General features: G+C 44.3%; 1 protein-coding gene across 1 annotated transcript in view; it reads right to left on the reverse strand.

Moving 5' to 3' along the window:
• PLEKHA7 (pleckstrin homology domain containing, family A member 7) overlaps window positions 1–13,983 on the reverse strand; it is a 135,267-nt gene that overhangs the window by 32,660 nt on the left and 88,624 nt on the right. Inside the window, exon 8 of the mRNA XM_011937430.1 lies at window positions 3,747–4,217. Coding sequence (XP_011792820.1) covers window positions 3,747–4,217 — 471 coding nt within the window. The remainder of the gene's footprint in view (window positions 1–3,746; window positions 4,218–13,983) is intronic.

Genomic DNA, 13,983 nt, shown 5'->3' on the forward strand with positions numbered 1-13,983 from the left:
GAAAAAGGGTTTCTGCTACTGAGCAAAAGACCCACGAGGTTCTGGACTTTCCTTCAGGGGTGCTCAGCCTCCTTGAAAGGTACCACATCTCAAGTATCTGCTTTTGGTAGGAAAAAGAAAAAAAAAAGGAAGGAAGGCACCACACCCAGGTGGAAGTCCTTACCTGCAGCACCGTGCACTACTGCCTGGACTCCTTCCAACTGAAACTCTCCCCCACAGAACCTCCAGTTTTCCTCCCCCATCTTCTCCTCGTCTCCTTCAGATGACTTAGTTTTTGCCTGACTCTTAGGCTGGGGGTCCTCAGTGTTCTGTTGTTGGCCCTCTGCGACTGTGCTCTCTCGGTTGAGGATTCTTAGTCCTGGCTGGCCCATTAGATCACTGCGGGAGGAGGGACAGGGGAAAATGTGTTTCCTAAAAACCTTATGTCCAGGCTGCAACCCAGACCAATGGAGTCAGATTTCTGTGCAGGGGACTAAGGCCTCACCAAATGTTGAAACTCTCTAGGTGATTCCAATGTGCAGCCTAGCAACAGTTTCTTGACTGTGGACATGCACTAGAATCACCTAGGGCGTTGTATGTATGATTGATTGATTGATTGATTGATTGATTGATTGATTTTTTGGAGACAGGTTTTTGCTCTATCACCCAGGCTGGAGTGCAGTGGTACAGTCATAACTCATTGCAGCCTTGAATTCGTGGGCTCAAGTGATCATCCCGCCTTAGCCTCCCAAGAAGCTGGGACCACAGGTGCATGCCACCACATCCAGGTAACTTAAAAAATAAATTTTTTTTTTTGGTAGAGATAGTGTCTTGCTATGTTGCCCAGGTTGGTTTCAAACTTCTGGACTCAAGCAATCCTACCACCTCGACCTCCCAAAGTACTGGGATTATAGGCATCAACCAGCACACCTGGCCAACCTAAGGAGCTTTGAAAACATACTGATGGCTTGACCTCACCCCAGACCAACTATATCAAAATCTCTGGGGTTGGGCCTCAAATGATCAAACCATGCAGACAGGATTAAGAAACATGGCTCTAAGCATTCCACGTTGGTTAATCTCAACTACTGCCAGGGCATTAGTTACCATCTCTAAGGCAATGACTCTAGAATCCCTCTACAGCCTGTACCCACAATCCCTATAGCCTCCTGGTCATTTCTACCTGGACACTCCAAAAGGACCACATTCCTCATCAAGCTCATGTCTCTTACCTATGCTTATATCTGCTGCACAGCACCATATCTACCTATTAACCAAGCCAAACCTGAATGCTAACTCCACTCCACCCATGTCCAGAACTCCAACTCCCTACTTACATGTCCAAAATGGAAATCCTGATTTCCCCCAACTTGTTCCTTCCTTACCCTTCCCCATCTCAGTAACCACCCAGTTGCTCAAGTCAAAATTCTCTAGATCTGTTTATTGTAGCATTATTCACAATAGCCAAGATTTGGAAGCAACCTAAGTGTCCATCAACAGACGAATGGATAAGCAAAATGTGGTACTTATACTCAATGGAGTGCTGTTCAGCCATAAAAAAGAATGAAATCCTGTCATTTGCAAAAACATAGATGGAACTTGGGGACATTATGTTAAGTGAAATAAGCCAGGCACAGAAAGACAAACTTTGCATGTTCTCACTCATTTGTGGGAGGTAAAAATTAAAACAATTGAACTCATGGAGATAGAGAGTAGAATGATGGTTACCAGAGGCTGGAAAGGGTAGTGGGCAGGGGGGAGTAGGGATGCTTAATGGGTACAAAAATATAGTTAGATAGAATCAGTAAGAGCTAGTATTTGATAGCATAACAGCATGATTATAGTCAACAACAATTTATTGTACATTTAAAAATAACTAAAAAGGGGTCAGGTACAGTGGGTCATGCCTATAATCTCAGTACTTTGGGAGGCCAAGATGGGAGGATTGCTTGAAGCCAGAAGTTCGAATCCAGCCTGGTCAACGTAGCAAGATTACATCTTTATTTTAATTTAAAAAATAAAAAATAACTAAAAGGGTATAATTGAAATGTTTATAACACAAATAAATGATAAATGCCCGAGGTGATGGACACCCCAGATACCCTGTTTCGATTATGACATATTGCATATGCCTGTATCAAAAGATCTCATATACCCATAAATACATGCACCTACTATGTATCCACAAAAATTAAACAAAGTTTTTGAAATTCTAGACATCATCCTTGTATCCCTCATCCTGCATTCGAATTCACTTATAACCTTTGCTGTTTCAACCTCCAAAACGTATCTCAAATTGGTTTATTCGTCCTATTTCCATTGTCAGCCTCATGGACTACTGCAATAGCCTTCTTCCTAGGCTCTTACCTTCTTCGTGAAATATTCATCAGATCACATCACTTACCTGCTTAAAACCTTCCAGTGGTTCCCTATTGCTTTTTCAAATAAATTTCAAATGCCTTACTTCGGAGAATGAGGACCTACATTACATTACCCCTGCCAACTTTCCAACCTCACTCAGCAGTAAGGTCATCTTACAACCACCTACCAGGGGGCTACTTAGGCCAGCACCAAGAAGAGCAGCTTCCCTTCCCTGTGTCCTCAGACAGGAGCTTTCTGTTTTATTAATAAGATACAAAATGTGAACAAACAGGATTGACACCTGGTCATTCCCAGTTGGGGATGGGAAGGTGTCTTAGCTACAGCACAACAGGCCTTCTCTTCTAGTCTGCTCCACAACAATGTCTATCAGTTACTTAGGAAGGCTCCATTGTGATTTTTCCACCATCCACTCTCACAACTGCCCAGCTGGACCAGATTAAAGAGGCTACAGCAACCTACATATGCACAACACACCCACATACTTGAAAACAGGACTAGGCTATTCCCCTAGGAGCACTGACCACCTCCAGAGTCCACAGGTAGAAAGTCTGGGCCTGGCCAACAGGGAGAATGAAGTGTGACCTTTCAGAGCATGTTATCGGGCCTGTGGCAGACATGGTCTGGATGCTGGCACATCCACTGCAATCCCTGGGGAGCTCTCTGAATGCACATTGGCTTTGCTATCTCCGCTCTTGTCAGTGATTTGTTTAGAAGCCTGAAAATAGTGAGTGGAATCTGTCACGTCTTTCATAATGAAGACAAAGCACAGTGGCTTCTGGGGACAACAGGGAAGCTAGTGGCCCTGAATTCTTCACATTCAGAAATGTGTCCTAATTAATCTGAAATTATAATAAAATACAGACAGTGCTTGGCAAATAGCAAGATATGCATGTCTTCAAAATAATTAAAATCTTCTTGAAGGAATGGATCTGATAAAGCCCAATGTCAACAGTGCCTACGCACTTATGTATGTGCCTGGAATTAAAAATGAATCTCTACTTACTCTAGTTTCTATACACATTTCTTGGATGTAGAGAAGTAGCAGCAAAAGAGGAGAAGATCGGTTATCATTTATATGCTGAATGTCTCAAGGCATTCTCTGAGGAGTAGAAAAGACTCTGGTGTAATCGCGTGGGGGCCTTGGAGGCTCGCAGACCCAGGACTGAACTCTGGCCTTACCACCTGTGTGCTGTGCGCAGGTTCCCTGACTTCTCCAAGCCTCAGTTTCTGTCAAGGAATATCACCCTTTCTTGCAGGGTTGTTACAGGGATTTACGTAGGTAATGGCGGTAAAGAGTAAAACGCAGCAAGTGCTCGCTAAATGACAGCTATTGCCACTACATTATTGCACTCGTTATAAGCAGTGATCCTGAGTCTGTTACTCACCTCCTGCTGTCCCCCTTCTGGGCCCTTGCCCAGTGCTCCACCTGGGCCAGATTGCTCTTCCTTTGGCTGTGTTTTTCAGGGTTGGTCCTGGGAGGAAAGGCCCGCTGGTACCCGCCAGTCCCATTCTGTTCTCCTGGGCCATATGAGGCAGGCAGCATTCCATTCTTCTCTGCCCGTTGGGGCTGTGCCTGCTGGCCTCTTGGGCCACTGGGTAAATCCATAAACAAGGCATCCTCCTCGGCCGGCGAGTACGGAGACCTGGCCTTGCTCCGGTCCCGCTTGCCCTCCAGTGGGTCCCTCTGGGAATGGTACTGCTCTCCCTCCTGCTCCTGCCTCTCGAAGTTGACAATGTCATCATGGCCACGATGAGAACAATCTCTCGTATGTCCGGGTCCCACCCGGCCACATTCGTGACAGGACCCTGTGTGGTTGGCCTGGGGGACAGCCTGCCGCTCCACCTTCTCCATGTCCCTGCAATGACAGCAGCACATTCAGTTTGCTCCACAGCCAAGACTCCACGATGAAATGCACTGTACACTCAATCACCTGCAGGCCTTTGCACAGGCTATTCCCTCTGCCTAGAACACCTTTCATGCTCATGTCCTCACTCTGCCTGCCTAACTTCTGCTCCTTTGGGGATCTGGCTTAAACAACACCTCCTCCAGAAAGCCACCCTAACATACACTTCCAGTTTAGAATAGGATCTTATGCTGACCCCACTGTGACACTAATCGCACTGGACCATAACTGTGTTTATTCATCTAGCTCCCAAATAAACTATGAGTTCCTTTTGGCCAGAGGCCCATCTGGCTGATCATGATATGCCCAGAACTTCTACACAATGACTGGTATAAAATAGGCACTCCATAACTACTACTGCAAGAGAGAATGAATAAATTATACATGTGACATTCACATGAAGACCACCCCTGTGCTCCCATTCTACTCTGTGCTACTGATCTTGCCTTTTCCTTTTGCAATTTGTCCGTTTGTCTGTCTGGGGCTTAAATGGAAGGCTCCTGAGCCCAGGATCCCTCCCACTGGTGTCTAGCACAGCCCAAAGTACAAATGATAGCATAATTAGCACTCTTCAAAGATGGTGAATAGAGAATGGGCACAGCAACCTCTTTATGTGAACAGCAACCTGTTTCTATCTTATCAGGAAACAGTTCAAACAGAAACAACTCTCATGTCTATCTACAACAATTCTGTGAAGTATTATTAGTCAGATTTTAACAATAAGGAAACTGAGGCACAGAGAAGATCGATTGTTTGCCCAAGATCAAACAGCTGGAACAGAGTGGAGCCTGGGCTTAAACCCAGGTAGACTCCAGAGCCCATGTGTGGTAGGCTTTGCTCTACTGCCTCTCCACATGTGTCTGTGCAAACCTGGAAGCTATAAAAGAGAATGGGGTGGGGTGATAGGTCAGGGTGTGAACTGAGGCTACAGGAGGAGCTTTGGAACATGGTGGAGGGCTCCTCTTTCATGGTTCATCTCCCCCGGTAAGCTGCCCTTCTCTCTGCCTCCTTGGGGCAGGGTCCTAGTTGTCTGCATCCTGATCACCTGGCACCAGGGATACAATAGTGGCTCCACAAGCTTTGCAGAATTTAGATTAGGGAGGCAAGAGAACTTGTTCCAGCTCAGCTCAGATGGACTAGAAAAATTACCAAAGACCTTTACTTAGATGGGGCAGCTGGTTTAGCCATACTCCTTGGTTTAAAAAAAAAAAAAAAAAAAAAGGTCCTGGCCTTAAGATCCACCACTCAAAATGGGGCCAAGCCAGAGGCATTTTCTTCTCCACATGAGAGTACATAATAGAAATGCTACTGCATTTACATCTCGGTGGCCACACCCCAGGTGTCTTTGCAACAACTTCAGAACCTCAGCTACCAATAATCAACACAGATTCAGGGCAGAATCAACTCACCCTGAGAGCTAGTTAGAATGTCAATATAATGTGAAAACACAACCCTCCACATGGGGTCTGCTTCTCACTGTGTGTGGGTCTGCTGCCTTTAACTTAGGCAAGGTGACATGGTTTGGCTCTGTCCCCACCCAAATCTCATCTTGAACTGTAGTTCCCATAATCCCCATGTGTCGTGGGAAGGATCTGGTGGGAGGAAACTGAATCATGAGGGACGTTACCCTCATGCTGTTTTCCTGATAGTGAGCACGTTCTCATGAGATCTGATAGTTTTAGAAGCAGCTTTTCTCTTTTTGCTTGGCACTTCTTCCTGCCATCATGCAAAGAAGGGCATGTTTGCTTTCCCTTCCACCATGATTGTAAGTTTCTTGAGGCCTCCCCAGCCATGTGGAACTGTGAGTCAATAAACCTCTTTCCTTTATAAATTATCCATTCTTGGGCAGTTCTTCATAGCAGTGTGAGAATGGACTAATATACAGGGAGAACTGAGAAAAGCAATCACTCTTCTTGCTGTTCATGTACCAATGTCTTTTCCATGGAAACCCCAAGCTTTGTGGGAAAAAATAATGTGTCTTTGGAGCTCCTCTTATCCAACAGAGGACTTCTTTCCTCTCCAACCTCCACACTGTATCCACTGCCCTTCTGATAACAGCATTTCAATTTTCATTTGGGGATCACTTTCTTCTACCCTCAGTCCAGGTGGTTCAGGTGCTGCTGACTCCCTGTCCAGCTGAGGGTCCACAGTCTCAGTGACTGGTTCAGGAGTTGACTACTCCAGGCCAAACAGAGTCAGCCCTGGGACTTTGGTTGGAGCTGCTGCAATTGTGTGGGAAGGCACTGCTTAAGAATGAAGTTAACACAAAGGAAAGCAGGTGGAGAAACATAGAATCCTAAAAACTTGGCTTAAGCTCCTACATCTAACCATATGTAAAACAGATATCTCTTTGGATTTTTTAGTTGTTAATAAATAAATTCCACAGCATCTTGCTCTCTCACCCAGGTTGCAGTGCAGTGGCATGATCATGGCTCACTGTAGCCTTGATCTGCTGGGCTCAAGTGATCCTCCTACCTCAGCCTCCTGAGTAGCTGGGACTACAGGTGCATGCCACCATGCTCTACTAATTTAAAAAAAAAAAAAAAAATTTGTAGAGACTGGGTCTTGCTATGTTGCCCAGGCTGGTCTCAAACTCCTGGGTCCAAGTGATCCACCTGCCTCAGCCCCTCAAAGTTTTAGGATTACAAGCATGAGCCACCCTACTGGGCCTAAATTCCCTTTTTCAGTTGTTAGCTTGAATTTGGTTTCTGTTACTTATTCTGGAAGGGGTCCTGCCTATTAAATCATTTTACAATGACATATTGAGATACTGATGAGTGAGGGCCCATCCATTGTTAACATTCAGTGGCTCTATAAATTCCAATAGAAGGAAAATATGGGAAATATTCAGGAGCCCATAGTTAAAGAAAAAGTAATTCAGCTGGGTGTGGTGGCACGCCAAGGGAGGTGAATCACCTGAGGTCAGGGGTTCGAGACCAGCCTGACCAACATGGTGAAATCCCGACTCTACTAAAAATACAAAAATTAGCCGGGCATGGTGGTGTGCACCTGTAGTCCCAGCTACTCAGGAGGTTGAGGCAGGAGAATTGCTTGAACCTGGGAGGCAGAGGTTGCCATAAGCTGAGATTATACCACTGCACTCCAGCCTGGGTGAGAGAGCAAGACTCCACCTCAAAAAAGAAAAAGTAATTCTTACTGTAAGCTTATAAAGGGACAACTCTGTTCCACAATGTACATAGGACAGTTTTTTTTATCTTTTTTCTTTTTTTCACACGATGAGTTTTAGCTTTGTCTTTCCTTTCTCCCTTTAATCCTCCATAACTAGATTAGTGTAACCTGAACCAACAGTCCTCAAGTTGCCTAAGTTGGCCATTATCTTCTTTTTTTTTCTTTTTTTGATACAGGGTCTCACTATGTCACCAAGGCTGGAATGCACTAGTGCGAACAGATATCACCACAGCCTCAATCTCCGAGGATCAAGTGATCCTTCCACCTCTGACTCCTGCGTAACTGGTACCACAGGCTCCTGCCACCAGGTCTGGCTAATTTTTTTTTTTTTTTTGTAGAGACAAGGCCTTTCTTGTTGCCCAGGCTGGTCTCGAAATCCTGAGCTCAAGCAATCCTCCCAACTCAGCCTCCAGAAGTGCTGGGATTACAGGCATGAACCACTGTGCCAGGCCTATCTTCTTTATTATTTCTTACGTCCAGGAAACCACCCACAGAGGATGTGCTGAGGCTACTTCAGAGATGATGAAGGCTCTGGCTGCCCTCTGGATCACACTCTGGCCAAGTTGCTGAAGCTTTAGAATCTGGCATGCTGCTTTGGTTACATTTGCTCTGATATTTCTAAGTGGTTAGTCCAATTGTGATACCCAGGTAATTGTATCTCCTTGTTATTCACACCCCAAAGATAAAAGAGCATCTTGTCATAAGAGCCAGATAGTGAAACAAATATGCCACCTATGGGTATGACATTAGAATTGAGAGGAAATGAAGGATTCTTCAACTCTGGAACCCAAAGACTGTGGGCACAATGTCTCAGCCCAACCAATTGTAACATGGATTTTTCTTCCTTCCCTAACCAATCACCATGTATTTACTGAGCACCTATACAGCCCCCACTGGGACAGGCACCTGGGAGTATAAGAAAGTAGTAGAGAAAATAGCCTTTGCCTTCAAAGCCAGACAACCCTGAAGCCCAATTTAATTATGGTAACCACATTGAATACTGTTCCCATAAACACCTGACCCTCAAATCATGGAGTCTGTTAGTCTTCTCTAACCTTGGAGCTAATTTAACCATAAGTCTTAGTCCTTACTATGACTGTACATGAGTATATACACTCCCATATACGCCAGTGCTTCCTGGAAATAAATTTGACAGAGGATGATAAATCATTTTCTTTAGATTAATACCAGCATTTATTACAAAACAAAGCTTTAGAGGGCGGCTAAGCGAATGGTAGTCAGTTTGCCACTGGGCAGTTTTCTAGCCTTGAAGACTTTGGGGTTATGAACAGTTCCTTATTCCCATGGCTCCTGGGACTTACATAAGATGCGCCTTTGTGCACAAAATGTTCATGCTCTGGATGCAGGTAAGAAGGTGAAAGTAATATTCCCTACTCCCCCACCTTACCAGACCTAAACATTTAACTTACTAAGTTATGGAATTTAAGGTCAAAAAAGTTTTTTGGTATTCTCCCTGTCTCTTGCATTCCCACAATTTAACACATGACTTCTCAAGTCAGGACACTTGTCACAAAACAGATCTGCAATGCTCGATTTAGCACAATGATGGGAAAGAATGAAGCACTCCTCGGCTGTCAATGACTGTATTACTCAGGCAGCTTGGCCATGCAGAGCATAGACGTTTAGCTAAGACAACACAAGCCTTTCCAGATGGGCTGCTGTTCCCATGCAGGTCATGCTATGATCATGAACATCTGAAACCAGTCACTGTTCAAGAACACAGGAAATTCCTGACACTCAGTGACCATTTTGGTCATATGTGTCACTTTTTGAAAATAACAGCGGGCACAGATTTTAGAACCAGTTGGACCTAGATTCAAGAACTGGTTCCACCACACATAAACTGTGTGACCCTGGGCAAGTGACATCTCTAGTCTCAAGTTCCCCATCTGTAAAATGGGATAACAGTGTCTCCTTGGGCTGTTGTGAGGATTAATGGAGACAATGCACAGAAACAGCATAGCACAGTGTCTGGCATACAGTATGCCCTCAAATACAAATGTCTTTACTACCCAATAGGTATTCCCTCCTCCTTTGCCCCAATTTTTTCAAAGTGACAATGTACACTGCAAAACACTTACAGTTCCCAACCTCCCTTGTAGCTAAGGATGATCATATAACATAGCTTTTAGCCAATAAGATATAAGCATAAATTGCTAGGTGGGGTCCTCCAGGAAAGTCTTTATAAGAAGGCAAGCTTAGCTAACCCCTCTCTTCTTCCTGCCTGGGATTTAGACTTTGCTGAACTGCAACATGATAAAAATAAGGATGCCAGTCATATGCTAAAAGCTGGATAGAAGGAGATAAAGAGCCCATGTCCCTGATTGCATGACAGTGCTACTGTACCAATCTACTGACTACCCCTGGATTTCTGCTATGGGAGAAAACTAAAACCCAATTTGATTATGTCACCCTAAATTGAGTTGTTCTATTTCTAGCAACCAGACATGACCCCTAACTGTTACAAGGGGCTACTCTTACCATTGACTGGGGTTGGGCCCCAGCATTTCTAGCATATCACAGAATACTATTTGTCTGTTTAGAGTAAATTCTTATTTTCCCTTCCAAGTGGGAAAAGCACATACTTCAGACTGGTGATACTTCTCTCTTATTTCTTTTCTTCACAAGAACTTGAATGTTAACAGATCTTACCAAGCAACTGTGCACTGATTATTTTATTTTGCCCCCAAGTCATTTATCTCATCAGGCAATGAGGAATAATATTTCCCTCTATCTTAATGCTAAATGTGCACACACCCCACACACATTCAATCTCATTCAAATACTGAGATGGGAAGAGGAATGACAGCTTGTAGGGGCTTGATAGAACCTTAGTCCTGATGATTGACATAGCCTTTCTGTTGTAATCCCACTCAAAGGATCCCTCCCAACTCACCTTACCTAAATGACCAAACTAGGAGCCCAAGAACAAGAACCCAGGCCCCTGAGAGTCTTGGAGAGTTGGATCTGAGCCAGGCCAGATGATGAAGTCCTGCCATGGGAAAGCAGCTCAGCCTGTGTTAACAGATCCTGGGTCCTGAACACTGATCTGCAGTCTCAGGAATAGGGTGGGCTCAAAAGCCAGAACCCACTCTGGGCATAATCAATAGACTTGTACAAAACACTGAAGAGAAAGGAGCCCAAAGTATGCGGAGCACCCTAAGGCAGGCTCGCTCTTTTGAATGAGTTCCTAGCATTTGAGAAATGGAGAAGGGAATTAGTTTCTTCTTTTCCCCAGAGTTAAATAGGGCAGCCCCCTTGGGATGGAGGGAGAATAGCCTGCTACTTTTCATGCTGTGCTCTGCCTAAATTAACAAGAGGGCTTGACAGCTTCGATGACACCCTCCACAATCCTTCAGGCCTCCCTCCCACAGAGAAGAGCAAGGCTGCAGAATAAATGAAACAACCAGAATGCTAGGCTGAGTTTGCCTCCTGCCTCAGTAGAGCAGCTATTGGCAAAGTCCCTTTTAAAGTTGTAGGGACTGACAAACCAGATTAAGAAAAGGAAAAAGCTACTCCAGGCCTGCCAGCCCTCCTCAGTTTGTTCATTCCTGCCTGGAGAATCCTTTTCTGTTTCTTTTACCTGGGTAAGCCATGCCACCAGACACAGCTCCACCTGAGCCACCCTGAAGCTCTAGCATACACCATGCTCACTCACTTTCCATCTCCCCAGGGAAACCAGCAGTCACGGTCTGGGAGATACACTCTTTTAATGGCCAGGGCTTGGTTATTGTTACCATACGCTAGGTTCTACTGTGTGCTAGGAATCTGTCATGGACAACCTGTAATCCCTGTAACAATTCTGCAAGGTTGGAACTGAGCCCAGAGAGGCTGAAGGCACACACAACTACTGGATTACCTATAATAAATGGACTCTAATAAAGGACAGGAATCTGGCAGCGGCAGCCATCACTGACTGAGCACTTACTGAATGCAAAACTCTGAGCTAAGCACTTTACTACCTCTTCTTATCATCACACAAACCCACAGTGCTAGAGACATTTTTCTTTCATGAAAAGTAATAAAAGTGGCCGGGCATGGTGACTCACATCTGTAATCCCAGCACTTTCGGAGGTCAAGGTAGGTGGATCACTTGAGCTCAGGAGTTCAAGACCAGCCTGGCCAACATGGCGAAACCCCATTTCTATTAAAAATACAAAAAATATTAGCCAGGCATGGTGGCAGGCGTCTGTAGTCCCAGCCACTGAGGAAACTGAGGCAGGAGAATTGTTTGAATCTGGGAGGTGGAGGTTGCAGTGAGCTGAGATTGTGCCATTGCACTCCAGTCTGCGTGACAAAGCCAAACTCCCTCTCATAAAAAAAAAAAAAAAAAAGAATGAAAGTGATGCTCAGAGAGATTAGCCAACTTGCCTTGGATCATGCAACTAGTGACATAAGCAGGACTCAAACTTCATCTGATATGACTCCAAAGCCCTGTGCAAGGCTGAAAACATGTCTATAAATTACTTCTGGTGAGGAACCAAGAGGCTAGTCCAGTCTCCGGGGCTGTCCAGCTACACTTTGCCGATGGTGATTAGAGTTTGGAAGGCCAAAGACTTAGCTCTCAAAGACAGTGCAAATAACCTAAAATGTGTGGGCCACTTCTGAGCAGGCCGATCCCCCATGCACGAGTCCCAGGAGAGCGTTCCAATCACTCCCAGCCATCCCAAATCCTCACTGGAACATCGTACAGGTAGAGGTTTCTCAGCTGTTTTGTTCATCTGTTCATCCATTCATCTGCCTACCCACCTGGCCAGACAAACATCCATGTACCTGTTGCAGATCATAATCTCGAAAGATACAATCCTGAACACCATAATCATGAAAGGTCAAAATCCCTAAAGTTGAAAATCACAATCCCAAAAGATTAAAATCCAGAATGTTGAAATCCTAAAAGCCATATGTGGTAATGGAGAAGCCAAATATCATTCCTTCTTCCTGTATTCCTGCACAATGGAAGAGATCAGTAAAACTGTTCCCTCGCAAAATGATGAAAATCCAGAATTCTGAAATCCTAAAGGCCAGATGTAGTAATGGAAAAGCCAAGTATTCTTTCTTCCTGTATTCCTTACAGCACAATGGAAGAGATCAGTAAAACTGTTCCCTTGCAAAATAGATATGGTAAGTGTACAGGGCTACTTAATGGTGAAAGACAAAAGTTTAAAAGCTAATTATCATTGGTGCTGCAAAAGGGGCTACAACCATTCTTTAAATGCAAGTACAGCGAGTATTCTGAAAAACATAAAAGTGAAAATGCAAGCAAAAAATACCAAAAATCTCCCCTACCAAATTATTCAACCATGTATAACGTCTGTCCCTTCACACATAGGGCCAATTTGCTACGTTGTGTGTTTCACCTTCACATTGTTCCCAATACTACAGGTACAAATTGTACAAAGACTTTTAGAGCGCTCTAATTTGGTTTACACATCTTTTGCAAATTTGACTCCTTGAAAGTGCATTATCACAAGGTTGACTTTGTGTGTAAGCATTGTATGTTTGTAAAACTGCTGAAATTTCCTCAAAAAATGAAGAAGTGTCCCTTTTTTATACCTCCATTTGTGAAAGATAAAACTTCTTGAGATTTCAGCTCTTTGGATGACTGCATATGAAAATTTGTAGCCCAAACCCCCATGTATCTATGCATTAACTGAACACTTATTATATGCCAGGCACTGACAGATGAGACCTATGCAGTTCTCATTTTCAAGGAGCTTTAAGTCTGATAGGGGTGACAATGAGAAAGCATGTCAGCACAACTTTAGCATGAAAGACATATGAATAAGGAATGACAGTGTACTACAAACAGGGACATCTGACACGCTGAATAGTCAGGGTAGGAGGAAATATCATTCATCTGGGCTAACCTGAGGATATGCTGGGGTTGCCCTGGTGCAGGTGAGAGGGCTGGTAAAGTGGGTGAGCAAAGCCCAGAGGGATCCTGGTTGTCTCATGAGAAGGACCTCTATCCTCCCACACCTCATCAGTCTATTCTCCCCTTGCTCACTTTGGTTCAGCCATGCTCTACGCTCATTTGTACATGCCATCACCTCTGCCCAGAACACTCTTCCTCAAAGTTTTGTGTATCTGACTTTCTTGTATCAATCAGGCCCCATCTAGAATGCTTTCCTGACCACCCAAACAAAAGTGGCTACTCCCTTGCCCTAGTCCTACCCTAATTCATCACTCGGTCTTACTGTCTTCATGTATAGATCTTGATACAAATTGTCTTGACGATTTCTTGTTTTCCTGTTTATAGTTTGTCTTCCTGCCCCACCCCTCCAGAATGTAAGCAGCATGGCATCTTGCCTCTCTCTCTTTGAACACTACTGTATTCTTAGCATCTTTAACAGTGTTTGACCCACAGTATGCCATATATATATGTGTGTGTGTGTGTGTGTGTGTGTGTGTATATATATCCCAGCACTTTGGGAGGCCAAGGTGGGTGGATCATCCGAGCTCAGGAGTTACATATATATATGTAAATTTTTTTTTTTTTTTTTTTTTG

This window comes from Colobus angolensis, unplaced genomic scaffold (genome assembly GCF_000951035.1).
Source record: "Colobus angolensis palliatus isolate OR3802 unplaced genomic scaffold, Cang.pa_1.0 Scaffold164, whole genome shotgun sequence".
In the NCBI taxonomy this organism is placed as follows: Eukaryota; Metazoa; Chordata; class Mammalia; order Primates; family Cercopithecidae; genus Colobus; species Colobus angolensis.